This window comes from Rhinopithecus roxellana, chromosome 8 (assembly GCF_007565055.1).
Source record: "Rhinopithecus roxellana isolate Shanxi Qingling chromosome 8, ASM756505v1, whole genome shotgun sequence".
In the NCBI taxonomy this organism is placed as follows: domain Eukaryota; kingdom Metazoa; phylum Chordata; class Mammalia; order Primates; family Cercopithecidae; genus Rhinopithecus; species Rhinopithecus roxellana.
The window spans coordinates 57,532,500-57,560,065 of NC_044556.1; the positions used below are offsets into that span (position 1 = coordinate 57,532,500).

Consider the following 27,566-nt stretch of genomic DNA (forward strand, 5'->3'; position numbering starts at 1 on the left):
CCAAAAACCCAATAAGTAGCAGAGTTGGGATTTTAATCTAAATAAGTGTGTCCAAGAGCTGACACTCTTAACCTCTATGATCTCCTTCTAACTATTTCACGATATTCCTCAGGACATTGTATGGCAAGTTAGGGAAGAATGCATAGCCCTTTGGCAAAATATAGTTTCAAAGAGCTTTCAAAGGGAATATTCCATGTAAAAAGAAGAAGAAATGATAGAATAAAATGGAGGTGGTAAAACAGAAACATGGCAAAGAAAAGGCAGCACTAATAAACTCTTACATTGTTGCCATGTTCTCCAGAGAGGTTTTAAGTTGGAAAATGTAGATTAAGAATTGTAGTCTTTAAGCCAAATTAAGAAGGCAAAGCTTCCAGTTGCTCTAAAATATTAGCTGTCTTAGGATTTTGAAGATATTAACCGGCGAAAAGGGAAACAAGACACATATGTGCTGTAATTGTAGCATAAAAGTAGAGAGCTCAGGTCAGAAGGCATAAAGAAGAAATACCATGGAAGCCAAGACCCTAAAGATGATGCAGGCCAGTGCTTTGTCCCATTTTACTCCATGTTACCAACTAGATCTGAAGTTCATGCTCAGTTCTGGGTATCATGTTTTGTGGAGAGTTTTGATTAATCATAACTCCACCCATGTCCAGAGAAGTAAAAACTGATGGTAAACAATAGGTACTGTGCTGTGTGGAGATCTCTTGGTGGAAATGGGGCTGTCTTATCACTCTAAGTGTAGGTCGGGTACGGTGGCTCATGCCTGTAATCCCAGCAGTTTGGGAGGCTGAGGTGGGTGAATCACCTGAGGTCAGGAGTTTGAGACCAGCCTGACTAACATGGTGAAACCCCATCTCTGCTAAAAATACCAAAAAAAAAAAAAAAAAAAAAAAAAAAAAAAGGAGCCAGATGTGGCGGCAGACGCCTGTAATCCCAACTACTCTGGAGGCTGAGGCAGAAGAATCACTCCAACCCAGGAGGTGGAGGCTGCAGTGAGCCAAAGTCGTGCCATTGCACTCTAGACTGGACAACAAGAATGAAACTCCATCTCAAACAACAACAACAAAACCATAGGTATAACATTTGCATGGCAACTCACTATTTACAAAGTGTTTTCACATGCAGTATTTTCCTTGATCCCAACAACAGTCTTCACTAGTAGATGCTCCTAGCCCATTTAACGAAAGTTCAGAGGAGGAAATGTAGATGGTAGCAGAACTAGAACTGAGTATAAGCCAAAGACTCTGCCCACTATAGCAAGCTCCCTTTCAGTTGGTGTCTTCAAAGATCTGAAAGACAATCATGTAGAAGAGGGGTTAGACTTGTCCTCCTAGCTCTGTCTGAGCTCTAAAGTATAAATAACTTTTCAGCACCCTGACCCTGTTCAAATGGAGCCAAGAGGATGACACATAAAGTGACTCCACTGATGAGAAAGTTAGTCTATTAAAGCAGTGGTTCTCAGACTTCTACATTTCATGAGGAAAACAACAACAACAGTAAATGGAGAACTTACATGGGATTAACAATTTTACCACCTGCCTTTTGTCAGCTCACTGAAAGAAACGAAACTGAACAGCCAGGAAAGAATAGCTTACTGCCACATTGCCTTTCTGTATTCCATTTTGCTACAGACTGGTTAAAAAAAAAAAAGGAAAGTCACAAATTGGCAACAATCCACAGGCCATTATTTGGAAAACACTGGATTAGAGAGTTTTTAAGGTCCTTTCTAATTTTAAAAATCGTACAACTTTAAATCATGTATTTTGGTACTTAATTATGCCTTTCTTAAATTTTAGCTAACATCTTGAAGGCTTACTCAGTGCCAGGCAATGTGTTAAGTTCTGTAGTCAGTCAATTTAATGCTCCAAATAACCCAATGTAAAAGATGCTGTTGGTCTACTTTCAGTGGAAACTAAGACTCAGAGAAATTCTATGACTTGTCTCAGGTTGCACAACTGAATTGAACTTTGGTGTCTAACTTCACTGCCTTTGCTTTTAATGACTGCTCTAAGAGTGAATGTTCGTGTCCCATCAAAATTCATATGTTGAAATCCTAACCCCCAATATAATAGTTAGGAGGTGGGGCCTTTGGAGCAAGATTAGGTCATGAAGGCTTAAGTGCCGTTATAAAAGAGACCCCAGAGACTCCCTTTGTCCCTTCTGCCATGTGAGGACATGAAAGAAGACAACTGTCTAAGAACCAGGAAACTGGCCCTCACCGGATGCCAAATCTGCCAGCACTTTGATCTAGGACTTTCCAGCATGAGAAATGGATGTTTGTTGTTCATAAGCCACCCAGTCTATGGCATTTTGTTATAGCATTCTGAACAGACTAAGACAACCGTGTTATATTCCTTCTATTATATTATTAATATTAATAAAATATTTCAAGTATTAAAATTTTTATAGACTCTGAGTTCCTAGAAGCCAAGTTCTATATGTTTTTAATTTCTGAATTCCACAGTAACAGTACAATATCTACACTGCAGTGAATTAAATTAACACGTGTTCATTGAATGCCTACTAGAGTTCAGCTACTTAGCTTGGCTGAGGCACGCAGAAGGTATTTGTTGATTAGTTGATCAGCAAATTCATATAGGAGAAGTTTGAATCTGTGATTGGTAAAACAGTTCTCTCATTTGACTCATATGCTATCTGAGTATTCAAACTCACAGGAATCATCAGTCAGGGGAGTCTTTTCTCTGACTTAATAACTCAAAGAAGGAACACCCTGACATCCTGTTGCTTCTGAGACTCTCCTCTCAGCGCCAGGCAGAACAGCAACGATCAGGCTTGTTCTTTATTTCCTGTATTCTCCATGCACAGAGCTGTGCCTGCCCACTGTCTGGCAGCCTGCAAGAACAAACAGGCTCCCCTCTGGGCCTTTTGAGGCCCTGAACCATTGAAAGGCTGTTGGGAAGAACCTATTGTGAGCCAAATAGTGGGAAAGCAGGTTCTATAATAAAAGGTGGATTGGGGGATAATACACTCTAAAGGAAAAGAGTCTCAAGGGACTGGGAGCTTGATATTTGACTTCACAGCTTATATTCATATAATGCTCATCATCTGCCCACTGTCCTGTGTGCCAAAGAGATTTTTGTCTTGTACTGCCACCTCACCAGTGAAAAAGCATGTAACTTGCTGAGAATGTCCATTCCAATCAGCATAGTTGTTAGCAGGAACACAGCAGATGTCACCTAGCAGCCGGCATGGCGTGCTTTGAGGATTCAGGCTAAGGCAAGGCTGCTGTGCTGCCCTTGTGTCTGGCCCTGGGTGCCACCTCTCCCTGGTGCTGGTGCTCCTGCGCCTTCACGTATCCCCTTCCCCAACACGCACACACTGGCTCGTCCTGTATCAGGGCCCAGAGACCGTGGGTGGGTGAGAACGAAAGTGAGAATAGCAAAATCTATCCATGACAACCTGAAGGTGGCAATAATCGCATTTACTTGAAAATTGCCTGAGAATGAGCTGCATGTTCTGCGTGAATATGCAAACACATGCAAATGTATGCAAATGTGCGACCCTCCTAACTATTTTCTCCATCTGGATGTGGCCCCTTGTGGTGAGGCCAGAAGGAAATGGGCTCCAAGTGATGGATTCCATCCAGTTCTCCCTCTGACCTGAGAGGGTAGCTGGAGAAACATCTGCGTTTGTTCTCCTACTCACTTTTCTCCTACTGCTGGGGTTTGGGAGGGGGCTCAGGTACCCAGATAAGCTCACGGTCAATAAATATACATTGCTTTGATTCATTCTGGGAGGAAATGTGGAAAAACCAGCCCGTCTCATCCTTATCTCCTGCCTCATGCCCAGTCCCTGCCATCCCATTTTGGCCCCACCATGATGTAATAACACGATAACATTATCATATTTTTGTGAGTATTACAGTAATATGGCAACGTTCCACATCCCTGAGCCTCAGCCACCATCTACAAAACAAGCGGGCAGGCCAGGAGCGGTGGCTTACGCCTATAATCCCAGCACTTTGGGAGGCCAAGGCCAGAAGATCACTTGAAGTCAGGAGTTCTAGACCAGACTGGTCAACATGGTGAAACCCAATCTCTACTGAAAATACAAAAATTAGCCAGGCATAGTGGCGCATGCCTGTAGTCCCAGCTACTCAGAAGCCTAGGGCAGGAGAATCACTTAAACCCTGGAGGTGGAGGTTGCAGTGAGCTGAGATCATGACACTGCACTCCAGCCTAGGCAACAGTGTGAGATCCCATCTCAAAAAAAAAAAAAAAAAAAAAAAAAAAAAAAAAAAAAAACTAAATAAATAAAGAAAGAAAGAATAAAATAGAAACACAAAAGCAAAACCTGATTCACTTTAAGGTCTCTCCTGGAAGGTTGGATCTGAATGTTTTGAATTTATGATGGGAAATGCAGCAACAGGGCAGTGCTGTAATGACTTACCACCCGCTGAGCACATGAGAGCTAAGGGAACAAGGACCTTAAATTCATCTGCAACACAGACCTGGGTTCAAATCTCAGAATTTTCTGGTTCCTAACAGTTGATACTTGGACAAGCTGCATAACTTCTGATTGGAGAGCCCCATTTTTCTCTTTAGTGAGAAGAGTCCATTAGCTCACAAAGAGTTTTGTACTTAAACTCTATCCTCAATACATACATTAATACACACAACAGACATTTAGAATGCATACTATCTGTCCTGCACTGGGCTATGTTCTGGAAAGTAAAAGGAAGCCGCAGCCTTTGTCCTTAAGAAATCTGGTTGGCGGGACCAACACATAAGGACAGAGGTTAAATAATACACGATACTCATTATTATGCCCAGTGTGCTTCCAGAGCACAGAGCAGTCACACCTAACTCACCAACTCAGCTTGCAGGGACAGAGAGGATGGGCCCAGGTCAGGGAACAGCAGAGCTAAGTCTCCAACATGTAGGCGTTAGCTAGATGAAGGGGAGGTGTGGAGAGCTTTCCAGGCCGATGGAGCAGCCCCACACTAAGGCACAGAGGCCCGAGGGAAGGTGGCTTGCTTTGGGGGAGCTACTGGTCATTCATCATGTCGAAAAGTTAGCATGATTGGTGAGGCTGGAGAGACAGGTTTGGGGAAGGTTCAGGAGGACCTTGGGAGCTATGCTAAGCTTGGCTTTACACTAGGATGATGGAGAAGCCACGGATACTCGCAGGAGTGACAGGGATAGATTGTCATGTTTTAAGACTGCAGGTGGAATTGTTTTGAGGTGAGTCTGGCTGGAGCCCAGGAGGCCCATCAGAAGCCTGGAAATGCTAGTTCCCCCATAAGTCCCTGGGAAGTCAGATCTGTGTAATCCAGGCCCCCATCTTGCACTATGGACCAGCACTGCTCCTTGGCGTAATTGCGATGCAGGCAAAATCTGTCTTCAGGCTGCCCCGCCCCTGCTCCTTCTTTCATTCAGCTCCTCGTCCCTCCTCAGCTGCCTGTTTTTCTCCTGTTGCCCTCGACCCTCCCTTTGGCAACATTTCTGATTCATTAACTTACAAGTAGTGTCTGTTATTTAATCCATTGCCCCTCTTGGAGAAATGTCTGTGTTAAAAGAGGAGCACAGAGAAGGGACAATGTTTGCCAAGGAGACAGATCTCTCGTCGCAGTCATTTCAGGCATCAGCAGAGTATGTACAGCGTGTGGGGATTAGGCTGTGAGGTGTCTGTGCCACTGAGCATGGACAAGGTCTGGCCACTGGGAATGGGGTGGCATGGCGTCCGCCTGCCTTCTGCGATGTGTACCTGGTCACAGAGTCCAGAAGCAGTAGACCGTATGTGACTGTGTACACATGTGCGTGTGAGTGTGCCCACTTGCCCTGGTGTCTGGGGGTGCACAGCCTGAGACCCCACATCCCTCGTGACTGTGTGTGGTCTCTCTGCTACCTTCCGGGAGCACATTCTTCCATCCTATGCCCAGCTCCTTGGCACCCCTCAGCACTCACCTCTGGTCTTACTTTTGCATCATGCCTGACAGTGATGGTTCCCCACAGTCATGTTTCTTTCCAGAGGCTCCTCCCACCCAGAGCAGGAGAAAGAAAGACAGGTAGAAAGGTTGTGTCCCCCATTGCCACAGAGACCTGTGCCATTTAGGGGAAGTTTTTTTTTTTTTTTTTTTTTTTTGAGATGGAGTCTCTATCTAACACCCAGGCTGGAGTGCAGTGGTGCAATCTCAGCTCACTGAAAACTCTGCCTCCCAGGTTCAAGCAATTCTCCTCCCTCAGCCTCCCGAGTAGCTGGGACTACAGGCACCACCACCACGCCCTGCTAATTTTCATATTTTTGTAGAGATGGGTTTTCACCATGTTGGCCAGGCTGGTTTTGAACTCCTGACCTCAGGTGATTCTCCCTCCTTGGCCTCCCAAAGTGCTGGGATTACAGGTGTGATCCACCATGTCCAGCCTTGGGAGAAGATTTGAGGAGGGTCTATTTTTCTGGGGCAAAGGGAGCCTGGGACAGAAAGGGGGTGTGGGTTTTTGTCACTTTTCCTAAAGCATGGGAACTAGATGTTTATGCAGGGCTGTCCCCAGTGCATGGTGATTCCTGAATTTTAAGGTGGAATCTGGGAGACAAGGAGACTGCTGGAGGTAGTGGTAGGGTGGGAGAGAGGAGACCCTAAAGACAGGTTCTCATTTTGTTGAATATCCAACAAAATGTGGGTGCTTCTTAAACTTCAATGTGCAAACCAATCACTTAGGATCTTGTCAAAATGTGGCTTCTGATTCAGCAGCAGATCTGGGATGGAACCCGAAAGTCCGCATATCCTACAAGTTCCCCGGTAATGCCGATATTGATCCATGACCCACAGCTTGAGTGGCATTAGTAGATGACGTGGCATTAATGTATTTCCAATGAGTTGGGGGGAGCTCCGTGACTGATAAGCAGATGAGTTCTCCCAACCACTCCACCCTCCCACAACAAGGAGCTTCCAAAGGACACCAAGGAACAGAAACCACAGGAGAGGGTTGTGAGAAAAGTTGCAATGTGGTCATCTGAGGGTCCCTGTATAAGGTTAAGTATGGTAAAAGATTTTGTGGCAGTTCAAGAACATTTTAAGTCCTTCTCTAAACAATACTATGATGCAGCAAAAGCCAGCCCAAATGTCATTAAAATACCCACCAACAGCTCCCATTACTATCACTACTATCACCCGCTCCCTTCCCTTGCCCCCTGTTGACCTCTGTTGTAAGGGAATTCTTTCTTAAAGGTCCTTTTGAAACACCGTTTTAGGCAGATTCTGTGAGTCCTTTGGTCACAGGGCTGAGTATGCACTCAAGGACAGAGCTGGAAGGGTAACTCCTAGCAGTCCAGCTCCCACATGCTGCTGCCTTTGTAAGAACTTGTGATTAGGTGAAATGGCCCCAAAAGGCAATGGACATTTTTCGAATTGCCTGCAGGGTGAACTCTTCTTTAATACTAATTGCAGTGTATTTCTTCCCAGCTCTAACTGATTTCAGAGCTTCCACATCTGTTGGTCCATTTAATCTTTACATCAGACCTGTGAGCCAGGCAAGGAAGGTGTCATTACCTGCTTTTTCTCTTAGAAACTTAGAAAGCTGAGAAGTGTTACAGCTCAGAATGCACAAGTCATGTCTCCCTACTCAACCCAGTGCTCTATCTGACCACCCAACTCTGATATGTTTTGCATTTTGCCAGGGAATGAAAATGAATCCCTAACTGATGGCCTGGTATCTTGTCTACTCTGTCTACTTTAGAATCCAGAGCTGTCTACTCTGGATTCTAAAAGTTGTATATCCCTCAACTCCCTTTCTTTCTCTAAATTTAAATTAGCCAAGACAAGGTAAAAAGGGTCAAGAAAAATTTGGAAAGAAATTCCTGAGTTATGTCACCTCTACTTTTAATGTTAATTCTAGAGAAGAACCTTCTGAAATATACACGTATTTAGGTTTCTCTGCTTGCTTTTTGCGAGACTCCGTCATCCCTCTTAGAGCCCATATCAGCAAATTCTCTGGCCAAACCTGGGCCAAAGACAAGTGTATTGAAGTGAGAGCTTCAGACCACTAGAGGGACCCCAGGCACCAGCTACAATTTCTCTGCTGCAGCTAGTGCCTGGAATGGTACCCACCTCTTGGAAAAATTCAGGTCAGGTGCATACCTGGCTAGGAATCCCTTCGTTGTTTGGTCTCCTGAAGAGACGAAGGTATCCTAGCTCTGAAACAGAGGAACTTAGTTCCATAACCCAAGCAAAGAGATTAAAGTCATCACAAGTGAAACTCAGACATCAGAATCAAAGATTATGTGTTTTAGTCTAGTTTTTTCAATTAACATATTATCATAGAGTTTCAGAGTCTTCTAGTTCCAAAAATTATGATTAAGGGTATCTTGGATTAGGTCAAGGACTATTGAAAATCTTCATCTAGGTGATTCCAATGTATTGTCAATTTGAAAGAAAGCAGTTGGACTGGTCCCAGCTTTAACCAATTCAGGGGATGCTCTCTGCCACATTTTGATAATTTATTACTGTCAAGTCACAGCTCGAATCCTTTCTGTAACTGTGAACTCATAACTTGAATTACTTTTACCTTCTTATTTTCTTTCTCTTATTTGCACCAGTTCTTTTATCTCATAACAGCATTTGTAATTTATTTGTGTGTTTATGTGTATAATTACTGCCTTTTGCTTCATTCTCCAAACACCACAAGGGCGAGGCCCACATCTGAAATGCTCACCACTGTAAAACAAGAACACAGAGCACTGCATAACATATGGTCTGCTCATTAACATTTCCTTCCTTCCTCCACTTCTTCCCTCCCTCCCTCCCTCCTTCCCTCTCTCCTTCCTTCCTTCCTTCCTTCCTTCCTTCCTTCCTTCCTTCCTTCCTTCCTTCCTTCCTTCCTTCCTTCCTTCCTTCCTTCCTTCCCTCCAGAATGTGATAGCCATCTCTGCAGCTCAGATTGAATTGTCAAAGGCTCTTCCTAACATTCAGCCAAAATCAGCCTCCCTGTTACTTCTTCTCACTCAGTGTTTCTAGTTCTGAAGCTACATACATGCCTAATGCTTTTTGAACAGCACAACTATTGAGTTAAAAACAACTGTCTTTTCTACACATTTCCAGTGTAAATCTCCCCCACCCCTGAACCCCTTGCACCTTTAGTCTCTCTGTGTAGAAGTAGCATGGTCTCTAGACTGTCAACATTTTGACCACTAGCTCCCTCTCCCTTCTCTTCCCCGTTTTTGTTTTTGTTTTTTTTCCAGACAAGGTGTCATTCTGTCACCCAGGCTGGAGTTCAGTGACACGATCACCACTCACTGCAGCCTCGACCACCCAGACTCAAGGGATCCTCCCACCTCAGCCCCCTGTGTAGTTGGGACTGCAGACACATACCACCATGCCCAGCTAATTTCTGTTGTGTGTGTGTGTGCGCGCGCGCGTAGAGATGGGGTTTAATCATGTTGCCCAGACTGGTCTGGAGCTCCTGGGCTTAAGCAATTCGCCCACCTCAGCCTCCCAAAATGTTAAGATTACAAGCGTGAGCGGCTGCACCCAGCCTGGCCACCCCATTTTTAAGAACTCTCGTTTGTTAGTGGCCTTTAAACATGTAGTACCCAGAGCCAAGCCCTCTATTCTAAATATGGCCTGTCCAGGGCAGGGGTGGTGCTGTGCGCTCCCTCATCCTGTACACTGCGTCTCTGAATGCAGTTTGAGTCTGCATTAGCGTTTTGGCTACCACATACACTATTGAATCATCTTTAGCTTGTGGCCAAGTGAAACCTCTAAGTCTTTAAATTTTTTTTTTTTACAAGAACTTCTGTTGAGCCAGGTATCTTCCATCCTGTTTTTGTGCAATTAATTTTTTAAATGCAGGTTTTGCATAATCCTTATTACATCTTATTTAATTTCTGCGGATGTTTGCTAGCCCAGTGACCTTCCCTTCCCTTGCTGTTATCACACTCCCCAAAGCATTCCATGGAAGTCCCCCCTGTCAATCAATCCAGTATGTGAAGGGAGCAAACCTGTTCTGGGGCTTGAGGGAGAAGATGGGAGGAGAAAAAGCATGGTCGTGTTTTTGGAAGCATCCAGGCAGACAGCACAGACAGTCCACTTCTTCCTCCCCTCTTCATCTGGTCACAGACAGGAAAGGGCCAACTAATTTGTAAGGAACTTTCTTCTCCAAGGCTCCATACCCATTCCCTCTACTCTGGGTAATTTGTCTTTCAGTGCGTTGACTTCCAGAATCCACCACACCCACACTGGAGGAGTGTGAAAGGGCAAGAGCTTCTTGCTCTTGTATCTTCTCTGCGTCTGCATGTAAGGAACACTTCTGAACATGACACTGAGACAGGAACACCCACTGACTAGAGGCTTTGCGATTTGCTTAGGGCCTTTGACTGTGAAATAGAAGTTCGCTCTGAGAAGTCTAGGTGACTGAGGGATTTGTGGATCTTCTATGTGTCCTGGGATCCCAATTTGTTCAAGGTTGTTTGGGAGAGGACTAGGAAATGCTGAGAAATGAAGAAGGGACGAAGGGACGAAGGGAGGAAGGGAGGAAGGGAGGAAGGAAAGGGATGGGGGACCAGGTGGGTCCAGGGAGATTCTGATGTCAATAATTGTGTATGATTCATTTCCAAGTATTCCATACTTTCACTAGCATCTTGAATGTAGTAGGTACTCGACAAATTCTTCAAATGAGATTAATTATACAACCCCTAAGTGCCTTAAAGGGTGATCCTGTTCCCAAAACTGCAGATACATCAATTGCCACAGGGGGGCGACAGAGGCCAGAAGGTGAGAGTAGGCACCAGCGTTCACAGGCGGGGAAGGGGTAGAGTTGGCAGGGGAGCTAAGTCTAAACTAAAAGGAAGGAGAGAAAACTGAAGGAAAAAAAAATCAACATGGTGACTTTTTGGTCCAAGGGGGGTAGTGGGCTCTCCCTGAGAGTGATGCAATCTGAGGAGGTGGCTGGACTATGTATTTGATTCTGAGCCAGTGAAGGACTTTTGTCTCCCAGAACTCTGGGGGAGTCTCAGTGACTCACTTTTCCTCAAGCAAAAATGAAAAAAGACAACCTTTCACAGTCAGCCATGAATTGACACAGAAAAACAGGTTCACAGGCCAGAAATCTACAGAAGATTCTCCAGCCTCTTCAGTCCCCAGACACTGGAATGACATGGGAGAGGCTCTGGAGGACTTAGGGAGAAGAGGTCAGTTTTCTGCATCAATTATTTGCTTACTTGTTCCTCTTCCCTCTCTGGACTGTGAATGCTCCAGTGTGGATGATGAATCTTGGGAATTTAGTAGATGTTTCCTGAGCTCCAATCATGCACCAGTCAGGGAAAGGACTCTTGCATGGTTGAAGTTTCTTTTCTAGTGTTGGAGGGAGGAGGTAGACAGGCAGTAAACTGGTAAGCAAATAAACGAATAAATAAAATTTTAACTTGTGATAAATGCTACAATGGAAACATTCAAGGTGAACTGGTAGATAATAATTGGGTGCGGCATGGCCAGGCTACATTCCACTGGATGTCAGGGAAGGTCACTCTTGGGGGAGGTGGTATTTGCTCAGAGACCCCAAGGATGAGAAGGTGCCAGTCACATAAAGAGCACAGGAAAGAGCATTTTGGGCAGAAGAGATATCAAGTGCAAAGACTCTTAGAGTGGAAAACAGATTTGCCCCTTCAAAGAAGAAAATTCACCCCTGGGCATAAAGCTTCTTGAGTAGTGGGGAGACAAGGCCACCGGCTAATCATGGAAGTCCTGTCAGATAGTAGAGGAGCACTCAGGATTAACTCAAATGCAGTAGCGAAGAACTAGATGCCAAATTTAGGGTATAATAGTAGATTTTTCCAAAGAGTAACTTTATTACTTTCATTGGATTTTCTAAGAGGTCTATAACCCTCCTCCTATGCCCTAAACATTAGTAATACCTGATTTAGAGAAAGAAGACGAGGTCCATGCTCTTGGAAAGATAAAAGGTGCAATTTGGAGCAACATACAATGTATTTTTGCGTGATACAGAGGACTACCCAGCAAAAAATACAGTTATCTTTGAGAAGGGCAAGGGTGAAACTTGAGATGTTACCTGGGAAACCAAAGGCAGTAGGCAACTTTAAATGACCACAGATGTGGTAGGAACATACAAAGAAAGCTGAGGACAAATGGCATTGATGGGGAAGTTGAGGCTCTCATGCTAGAAACCAAGTTTGCAAACAACCAGGCAATGATTTCGAGATACTAGAGAGCTGTAAGAACTTAATCTTCTCATTTATAAAAATGTGTCCAAAAAATTTCCTAAATCTAACTGCAACATAAAGATGTCTGATACATCCCCTTAAAATGATGTTCCCGCCAGGCACGGTGGCTCACGCCTGTAATCCCAGCACTTTGGGAGGCTGAGTCAGGTGGATCACCTGAAGTCAGAGTTTGAGACCAGGTTGGCCAAACTGGTGAGACCCCGTGTCTACTAAAAATACAAAAACTTAGCCTGGCGTGGTGGTGCACGCCTGTAATCCCAGCTACTCAGGAGGCTGAGGCAGGAGAATCACTTGTGCCCAGGAGGCAGAGGTTGCAGTGAGCTGAGATTGTGCCACTGCACTCCAGCCTGGGCAACAGAGTGAGACTCTGTCTCAAAAAAAAAAAAAAAAAAAAAAAGATGTTCCCAAAATTCCCCAACCAATTTTCCCAAGCCAGTCTCTCAGAGATTTTCTCTTCCCTTCACCAAATAGTTACAGGAAAGAAGAAAGCTAACATGCGTTTTTGCTGAACTGATGTTTTAACATTCCCCACCCCTCTCTGAGTTCCCCACACCCCTCCTGCCGAAATCACCTAGAAGATGTCTAGAGATGATTTGGAAGGACTTGGACTTGTTAATTAACCTAAACAGTGGCATTCGTCGGCAAGGTGCATTATTGTTAATTAAAACTGTGATTCTCCTTGTGCCCAGACGGCGGGCTGCTGTTGTCAGAATAATTAGATAGCATACGACGGTTTTCATGCAAATCCCTGGCAATTAGAGTTGGCAATGAATAGGGTTTGAAATCCCAGTGAAGTTCTCAATCAGAATTCCTCTGAGGGAGGAAGGTGGTGATGGGGTTGGGGGATAAGGAAATAGGAATGGAAAAAAGGTGTGAGGACCAAGCATTTGTTTTCTAAATCCTCAGGGAGGGGTCTCAGCTTGAAATAAATGAACTATGAGCGTCAATGTGATGTTCAAACTTCCCTTGAATAATAGATCTCTCTCCTTTAGAAAGCAAAGCAAACTAACCTTCCTCAGGGTCCTGTGTTTTCCCGAGAGCTTGCTTCCCTGGCTCTCATCTTTCTGAGAGGACATTTTTCTTTAGCCAGGAGGCCCAATATCTCATACGGCTAAAGTCCCTGCCAACCCTAAGATTAAATTCTTAAGGGCTCTAAGGAGACAGGATTTGTATTCCTGAAGGGTTGCAGAAAAGATGCCAGATTCAGACTAATTTTAGAGTGGTTGATGGCATGTGGTGGGTTAAATGCATGGGGTGGCAGGTCCCCAAGAAAGCTTTAAAGAAATGACTGAGGTCAGGGTAAGACTTAAGGAGGAGCTCTCCACGTGCTGCGTAGGTAATAGCAGGGAAAGGGCAGCCCAAAAGGCCTGGGGCAATCCCGGTGGGGGAGGGGATGAGGAGGATGTAGCTTGGGGCGGGGGTGGGACACTGTCTCCAGCCCACCCTAACCTCTTAGCAGCTTTAGGCTTCTGCAGCCGCCTTTCCCTTGTGAAAGCCACGAGAGCTGCCAAGCTATTACCCAGGAGTCTGGGGTTCTGTCTAACTGGACTGACCGACCAGGGATTTCTATCCGGAGGCATAGGGTTGGGGGCAGATAAGACAAGCCCAGTGGTCTTAAATTAAGCCTCCCTTGCATCAGGTTGACACTGGAATATTCAGGGAGTCAAAAACGCCCTCTCCTCCCCCTCAACTAGGTCAGCTTCCAAATCAGTACCTTGTAAGGGAGGAGAGCAACATCTGGTAGAATTGGAAGAGTGGTCAAGGACGGGAGGGGGATATTGAGAGGAGCCTGGAAAAGAAATTAGGGGGAAGAAATACTAGAACACATTCATGAACTGTGGTTCACGAACTCTGGTGAGCATAATTTAGGTTTGTAAATTATTTCCTTTCTCTTCATTTTCTTTCCCTTCCTTTCTGTTTCAGAATGTCTCCCGCGTCTCAATCGGTCCCTAAATCCCGCCTTTCAATTTATGATGAACCAATCAGGAGCTAACCTGGTGGTTGCTAAGAGACAGGAGGTGGGAGATTTAGAGGCTTTGTCGTGGCACCCACCCAGGAAAATTCCCTAAGCCTTTTGCACCCTCCTGCCTAAGCTATTCTAACTCATCTCTGCACCTCTCCCGCACTCGCCTACTTTTCCCAAGCCCAGAGAGTCAAGCAGAAACATTTTAGTGAAGAAGCCAGGTATAGCATATCTTTGGAAAATGGAAAGATGGTAATTGGATTCAAACGGATATAACGTATCTGCTCAAGTTTCCCCAGGCTTTAGTTGGGTTAGAGGTAGCAACTAACTGTTTTGTCGCCTCTTAGGTAGAGGGTGAATTTGCTCTTGGTGGTAAAAGCTGCACCCCTAATGAGGAGGGGCTTCTGTCCTTCCAGTCATCTAAACTTGGCTAAGTAGAGATTGAGAAAAATCTCAAAGGTCATGATTAAGCAGCCAGAGAATCAGGGGTATATTTGGGAAAGAGGTGCCCAGGAGATTGGGGTATTGTATGGAAGGTGGAAGGAAAGATGTATGTGGGAAATAAAGGTTTATTTCAAAAGCTGAGAATTTGAAGGGGAAATTTGGGGAATGCCAAGCAGAAGATGAATCAGATCAGGGCCTCCCCCTTCAAGTTTCTCCACCCTTCACAACTTCTTGATCTTTTCTTCCCTCCACACATCCTACACAGAAAAGACTAGGCTTAAAAACCAGGGTAAAGAAAACTCATTTGGGTAAGGAGTGAGTCATAAATCCCGATTCTATATCCTGTGAGCAGGGATGGGTGCAGAATTGAGTGGGGGTTTGGGTCCTGAGAAAAGTCAATGCACACACACAGGTGTGCGCAGTTCAGGTGCTGACAGAGATGCAAGCTCGTGGGTGGACATATGTTTTTACATGCATACATCTAACATAAAGGTAGTTTCTAACAGATCGAGAAACAGATGTACACACACACACACACACACGTGTGCACACATTCAGGTCATGCTGAGTAACCTGGGAGAGATGACTCCCAGGAGTGACTTTTTAAATTATCTTAATATGTTCCCTGAACTGAATAACACTCCCTGGGATGCTTCTTTCACCTTCCCCACCACCGTCCTAATCACTAAACAAAGCCAGAGAGGAGACAGAAGACAGAGAGAGGCTGGGCAGGTCGGACAGGGGGAGGTGGTATTGCTCTGGGCTTTGTCATCACTCTTCCCTGTTTATCTCTCAGTTTTGGTTCCTATTCCATTTGCTTCCTGGAACAGCTTTTCTTCCAGTTAAGCCATCCCTTCTGGGTTTTCTTGGTTTAACAACTCCCCTCATGCTCTGGTTCCTCTTCTCTTCTCCCTTGAGATGACAGTGACCCCACACCTCAAGAGAACATCTATGTACCCTGACGATGTTTATTCATCATTCACCTTCTCCCCAGGGCAGCTATAGAAACAGACACTGGCAAGAAAGTCTGACATAAAAATGTCTCTCTCTTCATTCTCCTTCTCCCCAGACAAAATAAGAAACCACCCGCTTCACAAAGGCAGTGTAGACTTTAATTCAGGTTGACAGGTGGGAAGAGAACTAGGATTTGCTTCCAAGGGTGTCCAGATGAGAAGACCATCCTTCAGGGAGGGGCAGAGAGGGCAAGAGGGTGCGGGTGGCCTGGTGGCAGAATAGGGCAAGGAGCAGGGGTGTAGCCACACAGTGCAAAATTGCCAAGGCTTCTGCCAGGTTCAGCAGCAGATCCAGAGCCTGCTGGGCCAGACATGTTGACAACAGCAACAGCTTGGACCTCACCAGGAAATCCAGTCCCAGAACCACCCCATGAGGCCACCAGAAAATAAACCAGGCCCACAAGATATTCATCCAGGGGCCTGGCCCCATACCCAATGCCTTCTTCAGCCCCTTGGCTCCAAACAAACCCAATGGCAACAAGACAAAGATGGCAAGACAGGCTACAGTGTGTGTAGCCTGCAAAGCCTTCAGCTCCATGCTGTATATTGGGGTGCAGAGTCCACCAGAAGCACCACTGGCCAAGGTGATAGGCAGTGTCAGTAGGGCAGCCACTCCCCAAAGGCCCACAGTGAGCCCCAGGGTGAGGCCTGGGACCTGGCCTGCACCCAGTTTGGGGCCCAGGGAGGCATGGCACCCTAGCAGCAAAGCCTGGGCAAAGGCTGAACCATACCAGACACAGTAGCCCAGGCTACATAGGGTGGAGCTGCGGGTGCTACCTAGCCCTGGTGCCAAGATGGGCACGACAATGCTGAAGAGAGCACTGCCCACAGCCAGCTGCGCCAGGACAGGCCAGCCAGGGCAGAGCTGCCAGTGGAAGAGAGGTCTGAAAAACATGAAGAGGACAGTGCTGCTAGCTAGGATGCCCAGGACACTGACGAGGATGAAGAAGGGCAGTGCAGAGTCATCCAGCAGGTTACAGGAGTGGCAGGGGGCAGCTGCTTCCAGGTTGGCATCGTAGTCTACATCTGGGAAGGAATCATTCCCATAGTAGGAAGAATTCCATAAATCTTCACTGTTCAGCTGACTTGAGTTCTGAGTTGAGGGGGAGAGCTCCGCCTGGAGGACATACCCAGAGGAGGCCATCAGAGTAACCCCGGAAGAGTCCCCTAGGAACTGAGGGACAGGTGGGAGGGGAGGACAGAGAGGAAGGTCAGATGGGAGAATAAGGTCTCTGCAGGAGTCAAATCCAGTACGGACAGTGGAAAAGGACAAAGCAGGGAGCCTGAAGATCCGGAGCAGGAACAGTCCTGGGGAAGCCAGGGCAGCTGGGGCTGGAGGAGCAGTGCAAGGTCGCAAGGGAAGGCACCAAGGGACCAAGATGGAACTGACTCAAAGGCAAAGGGAGGGACACAAGAGGGAGCTAGAAGACTAGCATAGGAAGGAGAGAAGAAAAAATACCTTAAAGGAAGAAGAAAAAGAGGGAAGGGAGAAAAGATGAGGAGGAAAAGGAAGAGATATAAAGACTGAGGAGCAAACAGCAGGGGAAACGAGGGGCATAGGGGTAAGGGACTGTGGGGCCTGGCCCCATACTCACCGGGTGCAGACAGTTCCCCATGGCACCGTTTGGTTCACAGACAGAAGGGCTGGGACGGCTGTCAGCTCCTGTGCTTCCAAGATAAGAGCCAAGGACTAATGAGGGCCATCAGGTTCCGGGCAGGGACAGGGGGCATCAGGAAGCCTTACCCCACGCCCACTGCCTGCACAAGCCTCAAGTCTACGGGGGGCACTGGCCTCGGGGCTTCCTGTTTTGAGATTGGATTTGACTGGTCGGGACTGCACTCAGGAAAAAGGTGGGGACCAGAAAGTGGGCATTTTACCGAAGTGGAAAGGGAGGTTGAGAAACCAGGGGGTTTTCCACCAAGTAGAGACTCTTCAAGCACAAGGAAGGAAAAGAGGGGGGCTGGGTGACTTGTGAAGCAGAGATAAGGGAGGTGCTGGGAAATTGGAATGGAAGGGCGGCTGACTCTCACTGCTCCTCCATCCCCTTGAACTTGATCCAAGGAAAGGCAGTTCAAGAGCCATGTGTTTGGGGGAAAGGTGGTGGTGGTCGAATCCGTCCCACCTGAGGGGTGTGTGCATGTGGGCGTGGGCTCTTTGTGTGTGCTGATCTCTGTGTACGTTTGCTGTGTATCAGTGTGCACATATCTGTATGTGAGGGGCTTGGCGGGTGTCTGGGTGTGTCTGGCTATCTCTAGGTCTGAGTGTTTCAGTATGAGAGTGGGAGGGCTGGGGTGGCTGTCGAGGCTGCCTAATGAAGCCATTTCAGGGAGCTATTGAGTGTATGCCTAGCCACCTATAGGCTCGGTGCATGCCTCTTGCATACGAAGTGGAATACATGGTCTGACAAGTTAAAGTAGGCTCTAGGGGACAATGGGACAGCATATTTTAAAATGGGACCATTGCCCACAGGGTGATCTTATTCATATTTCTACTGAGGGACATAAAGTCTCTGAAACTGCTTCATTGGTCAGGCATCTTAGCAATATGCAAAGTTTCTCACTGAGGGGCAGAGGTGGCCAGCAGAGAGAAAGAGCATCTACCCTGCAGGCAGGCCGATTCTCCTAGGCCCATTTCACTTCTTTTTAGTGGCCTCTTCCCCCTGCCTCCCCTCCTCAGCTGTTTCCCCAGGATCTTCACTGTTTCATCACCCCTCTCTGCTTTTATTTCCTCAGTTGGGGAGACACAGTGGGGACTTTGGGAATGGTGAGCCATGGCATGTCCAAGTCAGCGCAATGAGATAGAAAGGGCTGGTTAGGGGACACTGTTCCATTTGTCCAAAACAGCATCGGCTGCTTCATCCCCAGTGTTTTTAAGGACCTTCTGTCCCATTCATGTAGGGCTTCCTAAGGGGCCAAGCACCTCAGACCCAAGGTGCAGAAGGATGGGTACCTCGTAGAGATTTCCCCCTTTTCTCCCCAGACACTAGCTCAAGTTTCAGGTTCAACATGAAGGGGCTGGAAAGTGAGTTTGGTCTGGTGGTGTCTGGTGATGCTCTCCAGGGTGGGGTTGATGGTGTCTCCATCGCCGTCTCAACACTCTCCAGCAATGCCTGGCAGAGGGTGGGGGGAAGCAGTCAGACGCCCCCCAAGACACTCTCCGGAAAGGAAGGGCTTAGCAAAAGGAGGTGAACACACTTCTCTCCCTTGGCGAGTTATATTGTTGCTGTACATAGATATCCTTGAAAGTGGCCTGGCAAGGGACACACCACCTTTTGAGGCACCAGGCACCACGTGCAAGGGGTAGGGGAAGAAGACTCTCACATACACACATCCCAGCAGCAGCAAGAGGAGCAGAAAGGAGGCAGCTGAACGACACGGATAATCCAGATATATTGAGGGTGGCCCCTCTGAGATTAGCACAGGAGAGTTAGAAAGATTATAAAGATACACGGTCCCCTCCCTGCTCCCTTCCCCACCCCCCACCTTGGACAGACACACACAGCACAAGAGCCCCTCTCCCTCCCACCCCCCGTACAAATATGGCTTCTGTGTAATATGGACAGAGTGGTTCAGCTTGAAGAGGAAAAGTCATTTTCCCAAAAGCAGGTGCTGGGAGACAAGAAGCTCGACAGGCCTGGGGCCCCAGGGCCCCCTTGCTGTTGTAAGAGGAGTAGGCCCTGGCTTAGGTGAGGGGCTGCCTGTGGTGCCCAGGGCCCTAACCAGCGGCTGGAAGATTCAAAACGGTATTACCTGAACTGAAGGGGGTGGGCAGACCTGCTAGATTGCAGCTGCCCCTTTTTGCATGCCCGTTGTCAGAGCAGGGAGGAAAAGCTGGCAGAGGGTGGGAGCGATGCCAAGGGCATCCTGGATCTGAGGCGGGGCAGTCCGGCCAGGACAGGGAGGACCAGGAACCTCATCTCCACGGCAACCAGCTGGGGCCATGAGAAGGAAGACAGGAAACCAAAAGGAAGGGTGGGGATCCAGCCTTCAACTCACTGGGTACAGACTATGGGAAAAATAGGTGGTGGTAGGTCGTTCCAGGGTCAACGCCAAGGAGAGGCCTGAGAGGTGCATAGCAAAGGCTGTGGCACTGACTCCATGGCTCAGAGGAGGGAAATCCAGGGAAGGGCTGAATGCTCTGTGTTTCAGGTTTCAGGGAGAGATAGAATGGACAGCTGGGCAAACACACACCCAGGGACTCCTTTCTCCAAGACGGATGGACATTGGGGGTGGCAGAGGAAATACCAGCATGGAACAACATCCCAGGTGAGGTGTGAACCCTGACTAGGAATACCCCATTCCCAAAGCCTCCCCGACATGTCCCACAGCCCTGTCCACTTGCCCAGGACCCCTGGCTCTTAGCCCTCCTCCTCAGTCCCTCGCTCTGCCTCTCACTCACACGCACATGCACACACACGCACACATGCACACAAGTATACACACTACACACACGTGCACACAGTTCACATTATTCCCTTAGTCTGGGCAGGAAACAGCTCAGTGCAGTGAAGTTCCTTTTAGTAGTTTTGTTGTTATGTCTGCCTGGCTGCTGAGGGAGGAAGGACTAAGGGCTGGCGTTGGGACCAGGAAGGGGGCACAGGGTGGCCAGGATGGGAGGAGTAGTTGCTGAGCAATGCCATGGGAGGAGTGGTTGCCATGCAACAATCCAGAGTCTTGGGTAAGAGTGAGGGGCCCCTCAGCAGGGGAAGCAGAGGCAGTGCAGGCCCCAGAGCAGTGCCTCTCCCACAGCTGCTGGAGCAAGGAGGGGCAGCCACCCTCTGCAATCTCCAAGGGCAGTTCCTATGGAAAGGGACTGGCTTTGTTCATTGCCTTCCTCTCCAAATCTACTCTTCCTTGCAGGGACCTGCGTCCTCCCCAGGTTAAACTCCTGGGTCCTTGCATGGCTGCGTGTCTTCTGCAGGCCACATCTCCTCAGGACTCCCCTACTCATCACTTTCCCATTGCTATGGAAGAGGGGTGTCAGGGTGGCACCTGCCTCCTTGTTTGTATGTTCAGGTGCATGGCTACCAGAGGAAAAGCCACTCCCAACCTTTGTCGACAATCATCCCGTTTCTGGGTTTCTGGAAAAGTCTGGGAAGCTGCTCTGTTGTAGAGGCTGAAAGGAGGGTTGGTGAGAGCCCCCAGCTCCAAACCAGCCCTGCCCCTTACCCTTCCTCACCCCTCTACCTTCACTCTCCTCCTAACACTCCAGGGTTTTGTTTTTTTGTTTGTTTTTTGCCTTTCTCACCCCAGGGCTCCTGCCTCTCCAGCCTGGAGACAGATTTGATTTGGGATTGTTACAAAAATAATAATAACCCAAATGCAGAGAAGCCACGGAAAGGGCTGAGGGCAACCCTCCCCTCCCCCCCGCCCTCCTCCCTCCCCATTCCAAACCGAGTACAAAACCGCACCCAAAGCAGACATTCTGTACAGGGGGGTGGGTGGGCTGGGGAGCAAGCGGGAGGGGCGGCCCTGGGGTCGCTCTATACAAGTCCAGGTTGGTGATAGCCCCAGCAGTCCCCACGGGGCCCCTGGGGGGGCGCAGGAAGTGGGCAGGCGCCCCTAGATGAAATATTCCTTCTTGTCGTCCCCTCCCGACTGCCCGCCTTCTGCATTGATGATGGCCGTGTCCGCATCTGGGGCATCGTCGGAGCCTTTCGCCTCATGTGTCAGGTAGGTTCCTGTGTAGAGACAGAGGCTTCTCCTCTCAGGACCAGCTTCCCAAACTCTGAGTCCACCCTGCCCACTCTCTCACCCACCCACTCACACACTGCTCAAGTCATTTTTGGCTTGCCAATAGCTCTCTTCTACTCCACCTTACCTAATTCGCATTTTGCTTCCAACATCCCTCACCTGACCACACCCTTCATGAATAATGAATCCTGCCCCTAAGTAGAATCTCATCTATAATACAAAGCAAGAAAGAGAAGTGTGTGTGTGTACGCATGCGTGTGCATGCAACTTGGTGACGGGGGAACTGCTATGTCAGCTTCATGAGCAAAGCAATTGAGATCTGGCTTATGTATGACCAGTCTATGGAGTCAGGCTGCTGGCTAGAATTAATAGCAGAGTAAGAAGTCTGAGAGGAAGGAATGTGAAAAGAGAGTTAGAGAGAAGGCATGGATATAAGAGAGAAGGTAGAAAAGTGGGAGAGGAAAGAAAGGCAATGAGATCAAAGAGGAATGAAGTTAAACAAATAGAAAGTAAGAAAGTGCAGGAAGCAATGAGATGGAGATGTGGTTTCAGGATCTCTCTGCCTTGCAGCAGGAGACCTGGAGGTAGAGCAGCATGGGAGCAACCGCTGACTGAGTGGGAAGGTTTGATTTCACTTGGACGATCCTCAAATGATCAGGCTTTACACTGCGGGGTTGGTGGTGCTCAGTTATCACAGGGGTGGGAATGATAGGGTTGGCTCCGTTTTTCATTCCCTAAACACTCCAAAGGGCTGACAAGTCTCTGAAGGCCCTTTCCATTGTCTGCTCCTCCTCACGCCTGCCTCTGATTGGTCTCCCTGCCCCTCCAAAGTTTTGCTGATGTTCTCCTTGTGCTTCTGACCTTTGTGCCGGATCAAGTAATGTCCAAGGAAGATGAGCATGATGAGCAGCAGGAAGACAATGAAAGCCACGATCCCGCCGATGATGGCGTGGTAGGTGCTGGAGGAGGAGGGCACCGGACTGGGGTCTGGAGGAAAGGGCAACACACACAGTCAGACCTGGGGAAAGCCCTTATCTTATAGCATTCCAACTTGGACATGAATAGTCTTACACTGCAGGGAACAGGTACTAACATCAGGAAAATGGAGCAGCATCATTCGTCATGCCTTATTTTGTGCTTATATGCCATGCCTGGATTATAGTATTTGCTAAAACAAATTGATGGATTAATGAATAAATAAATAAATCTGCCCATACCTAGTCATATAAATTGAGTTGTTGGCACTGAAGCTTGACCTCGGTCAAAGATCATTGCTTTAATGCCTCTCCTTCCTTCCCTCTCTCCCTCCATTTCTTCCTTTCTTCCTTCCTCCCTCCCTCCCTCCTTGACTCCCTCACTCCCCCTCTTCTTTTCCTTCCTTCCTCTCTTCCTTCTTTCCTCCATCCCTCTGCCCTTATTTCCTTCTTTCTTTTCTCCCTCTTTTTCTTTTTAATTTATGGGTTATGAGAGTGTTCCTTCTCTGTTCCCATGGCCTCTTACCCTCCTATCTGCTTGATATTCTGAGCCAGCTCCCCTAGCTCTAATGGCCTTCTCAGCCTATTCACCCACTGCCCTAAGATCAGATAGGGAAGGAGCAGTAAAAGCTGATAGAGCCAAGAATCAAACACTTTGACAGCACCTTACGAAAGATGATAGATTGTGGCCCCTATGTAAAGAACACTGTTCCTTTGTAGCAGGGGAGTTTAGTGTTCTAGTGAAACCCCAGGCCTCTAGTCTTTCCCGAGAAGGACGCGTGGGACTCCGTCTTCACTTTGCCACCCTCCAAAGGTTTGTGCAAAGGAAAAGGTGCTTTCTCTCATGATAGTGGATGTCCCTGCCACTGAATATACAGCATCTGTCCTCCATGGCAACCTATGCAGAGGATTGACAACCTGTATAGAGGATCAACAGCACAGACTAGGCCGGGTGTGGCAAAGACAGCAGCAGCACAGCCAGAGTCCCAAATATCTGAGGACTCACATGGGCCCAGCACACGGTTCTGAGGTAGCCATAGACATAACTCTCCCACCCACGGGAGAGCTGCTGTTTTCCATGCACTCAGCCTGAGTCTTAATGCCTCATTGACTCCTTACATATTTTGTCTTTCCTACCTTATGTCTTCTCAGGCTTGGCTGGGCCCGCGTTTCAGTTCCTTGCCTGTCTACGCCTTATTTGAAAAGAAAACATTTGTGTTCTGGTTTTTATGCCCTGCTTGGGAGGAAGGGAGAGGATGAGTCCATGGAATCTATGATATGATTGGGGTGCAGGTGATGGTGTAACTTGGAGGAAGCAGTGAGTTTACCTGCTGTCTCTCTCTCAAGGAGTATGTGAGACACAATCAACATGGAAAATCAATCCTGGGTACTTATTCCACAGGCTATGGAAATGGCAGTTCCTTAGAAAAGCACAGGTTTCCATGGCCAAACGACCTCTGGGGTCCTCAATTACAGGCCCCCGTCTCTAGGTAGAACAGCATTTAATTTCATTCCAGTCAGGCCCACTTAAGGATACTCCTGGAAGAAGATGCAGTAGCTCCCTCTACCACCAGGTGTCAGCACTGGAAACAGACGCAGTTCAACAGGACTCCCTCTGCCTGGCTGTTGAGCACAGGGCAGAGGGGAGATCAGCAAGATACCAACCACAAGGGCACAAGAACTTTCTCTCACTGCCAATCATCATCAGATTGGTCTGGAGAGATCTGGGGGCAGAGACCGGAGCTCAGTGCATTGTCCTTGCTCTTGGCATCCTACAATAGCCTTGTTGTGCTGAGGCAGCTCCCACATGCTGAGGTCTGCCCCTGGAGTGGGAATCACCCATCTAGACATTCTGATCTCAAGAACTCAAACCTCTTATCGCTGGAAGGCCTGACTTTTATGCCCCCCAACTGTTTTAATGAGTGTTTCAAGTAAGGGAGCCTCTGACAGTTCCCTGACAATGCATTTCCCCTATTCTGAGAAAAGATTTACAAGACTTTCTGGTGGGACACACAGCCACTGGGATCTTCAAAAAAATCCCCCGTCAACTCTCCATAAAGGGGCCTCTGTGCCACCCTACCACAACTCCTGAAGCTGGGTTTTGTGGTCACAGCTTTGAGAAGAACTTCAGAGAAGGAGCATCACCTGGTCCTTCTAGAAGATACAGCATCTGAGAAAAGATTCTGTCTCTTGGCATAGTACAAGCTTCTCTCTATTTTCTGTCCAGACCCAGTACAGTGTGCTTAAGGTGGGCAGAAAAAAAAATGACAGCAGTTGCATGCACCCAATACCTAATCTTAGGAGAAGCAGCTCTGAGAAGAGCCAGTTAGAGAAGGAAATGCACCTGCGCCTGCACTTGACAGGCTTTGGGGCCTCTGGACACAGAATTATTGTTCTTGTTGTCAGACAAGTGCAGGGGATGGAAGATGGTGTCACCCAGGCCACCACTACCAAAGAAAGGCAGACGAGAGCCCACCCTTTTAATGTTTTTTCACTAAGCGGCCATTTCACATTCTAGAGTGGACCTGGGACCTAAGCCCTCAGGGACCCCAGTGGTGGGCTGGTTTTCCTTTACTCCACTACCCGTCACAGTTTGGGGATGTTATCAGGAAGTATTTTAAAAGGGAATACGATGGACAGAGAAAGGAGATTCTGGAGGAAGAGAACTGAGGAGGGCTCACCATTAACGTTGAGAGTGTAGTAGGCCTTGTAGCTGCCCATGTTGCTGGTGGCCGTGCAGCCGTAGGTGCCGCTGTCACTCTTGTTGAGGAAGGGGAAGATCAGGGCACTCTCTTGGGTCATCTTCAGGGGTGGCACACTGCCCTCCTTCTCCCATAGGTACTGCTGGGGGCTGTCGAGGCAGACAAATCAGAAGAGCTCAGGAGAGCATAGGCCAGGGAGCTAAAAGAAAAAAAAAAAATAACTGGGAGCAGGGATGTCAAGGACTGTTTGATGAGGCTGGAGAAATTATCAGGGCCAGAGACATTGGAGCTGCTATACTCCAGGTGGCCTCTTGGGGTTCGTTCTGGGGAAGCTGGAGACCTCCTGACTTGTATCTTACTTTAACTTGGCCTTTGTAGGAAACTCAGGGACTGAGCTAGGGAGTGGCCCCTTCCAACTTGTGCTGCTTTGCAGAAGAACTAATTGCAGGCGGACATTATTGGACAGTCAGGGAAATGAGAGGCTCAGGTCAGACAATAGAGAGGAGATAGGAAGGAGCTGTTATGTGAAGAAGACAATCTGAGAATGTGGAGAGTAAGGAGGAGACCAGGAAATGGATCTTCTTACACTGGATTGCCACGACCCTCACAGTGTAGCAACAGCTTCTGGCCCTCACGAGGATGGGGAGGGTCTGGCCTAATCATCGCAGTCGGTGTGTCTGTGGAGAAGGAAATGGTGTCAATGAAAACCTCCCCACACAGCTTAGGTGATTCCCTCGCTTAGTTGCACACTACAGCTTCTACCTCTAAATGTTTTCGCAGCCCAAGAAGCACCACAAAGACCTTCCTTCTCCTAATTCTTATGAACGAGGACCATTATTGCTATTGAAGATGTGAGCAACTTCTCTTGCAACCTTGTGTGATAGGATTCTGGAAGGTCTGTCCTTGTTGGGACTCTAAGAGATGCCTTAACAGAAAGCTGAGAAGGGAAATGAGTGGTTTGCCTGTGCCTAGCAAACTTCCTAGCACATAGGAAGGACCTAATACATATTTTTTACAGAACAAATAAACTTGAACTTGCCACGTATTGAGCTTACAACTTATCAGTTCTCTCTACTCTGCAAGGGAGCTTAGAACTAGAAGCAATGCTTGAACACAAAACATCATTTTGAATGGTCAGTCCAAACACGAAGTGAGAGCTTTGAAACAGCAAGAGACCGGGGTCATATTTTGGCTGCAAAAAGGCACTGACACAATACAGAAGGGCTCTGTGAAGGAAGAATGGCATCTGCCATTGACGCTGAAGGGCTGCTTAGGAGGCTAGGTCCAGATGGCCGCTCAGAACAATACAACCAGATGCTGGTCGAGAACAACAGATAAAGAGGCTGAGCTTCCCCTAAGGATAGAGCCAACCTTAACAACCAGTTAATGGACATGTTTCAGCCAAATCAAATGGGACACAGAGAATCAGGCCAGGTGAAAGAATGGGTGTTCCAGGACCCCACAGCCATAGAAACCTCTAGCACAGTGCCTAAAGTATAGCATTTGTTGACTGACTACTGATCACAGTTGGGCCAAAAGGGTCCCTGGCAAGTAACTGCCAGATGGTCTGGTATCTAACAGAGGAGTCTTTGGGGCTCATGCAGGGGACCAAGGCTTTAGCTCTGGCCAGGAACCAAGGGGCGGGGGAAAAGCTCCAGGCCAGGGCCTCACACTAGGAGCTAATAATTAGAGAAGTACCTTATAGGAATATAGAACTTTTACATTTACAAAGTTCTTTCACGTGCATTGTTTTATTTATCCTCACAGTAATTCAGTGAAGTAAGCAGGAGACACAAAAAATGAAATGCTTTGACCAAAGGAGCACAGCTAGTAAGCGGCAGCACTGCGGCTAGAATCTGGATTGTCTGCCTGCAGACTGAATCTGCTAAATGAATAGCGATGCCACTCTGAACCTACCTCAGGTTAAAGTTTGAGTAATGAGTCTAAGATATTATTAAATAGCACTGAAGTTAGGAAAATAATTGGGCCTAAGTTGATTCCACAAGAAGAGGATGAAGGACTTTGGTTATTTCGAAAACTGCCCAATTTTTAGGTAAGTTAGGACAGGGAATGCACCATTTCCTAACTCTAACTTCTCCCGTTGGAGTTTAGCTGATTCTTTTCCCTTTGGTTCCTCCACCCAGAAACGCTGTTCTTTACAAATTTCCGAATTTCCTCAGATGAGAAATTCCCATTTCCAAACTTCCTCAGAAGTGTCCTAACCATACTAAAGGCAAATTCCATAGAGGGTGAGAATGTCCTTGCAAGGGCTAGGAGTAGTGAAAATGACAGTGGCCATTTCAAGTCAGAATCCCACGAAAATACATGGAGCTGGGGCAAGTAGAAGAGCAGTCAGTAAGGAAAAGATCTGGGAATAACGATGCCAGGGAACCTGTGCTTTCCTACCACCCATATTTTCTTGAAATCATAGAACGTTAAACCGAGATAAAGTTGTAGTGATCCCCATGCTCATCGCTTTCACTTAGCAAATAAAGAATTAGGCTCAGTGGGGTAAAGTAATTTTCTGAATATCACACAGCTAGTTAGTGGTGGAGTGCAGACTAGAAACTACTTCCTGGGA

At 47.5% G+C, this 27,566-nt stretch overlaps 2 protein-coding genes and 1 long non-coding RNA gene across 5 annotated transcripts in view; 1 reads left to right on the plus strand and 2 right to left on the minus strand.

The window, feature by feature from the left end:
* Positions 1–15,692: 15,692 nt before the first annotated feature.
* Positions 15,693–21,068, minus strand: ACKR1 (atypical chemokine receptor 1 (Duffy blood group)). The gene is made up of 2 exons (XM_010357740.2): positions 17,211–21,068; positions 15,693–16,732 (listed from the first exon to the last, which is right to left on the minus strand). Exons 1-2 carry the CDS (start codon positions 17,229–17,231, stop codon positions 15,743–15,745), a joined length of 1,011 nt encoding a protein of 336 aa, XP_010356042.2. The 5' UTR covers positions 17,232–21,068; the 3' UTR covers positions 15,693–15,742.
* On the plus strand, positions 19,702–26,042 carry LOC104657035. The gene is made up of 4 exons (XR_004058700.1): positions 19,702–19,881; positions 20,476–21,288; positions 22,188–22,261; positions 23,801–26,042. It is a non-coding gene; the product is annotated as an uncharacterized LOC104657035 (long non-coding RNA).
* Positions 20,127–27,566, minus strand: part of CADM3 (cell adhesion molecule 3) — a 30,581-nt gene continuing 23,141 nt past the window's right edge. For all 3 annotated transcript variants that reach the window (XM_010356745.2, XM_010356744.2, XM_030935501.1), the window contains 4 exons: positions 25,572–25,662; positions 24,965–25,134; positions 22,171–22,296; positions 20,127–21,296 (listed from right to left, as the gene is read on the minus strand). In XM_010356745.2, coding sequence (XP_010355047.2) covers positions 21,178–21,296; positions 22,171–22,296; positions 24,965–25,134; positions 25,572–25,662 — 506 coding nt within the window. In that variant the 3' untranslated portion in view covers positions 20,127–21,177. The remainder of the gene's footprint in view (positions 21,297–22,170; positions 22,297–24,964; positions 25,135–25,571; positions 25,663–27,566) is intronic.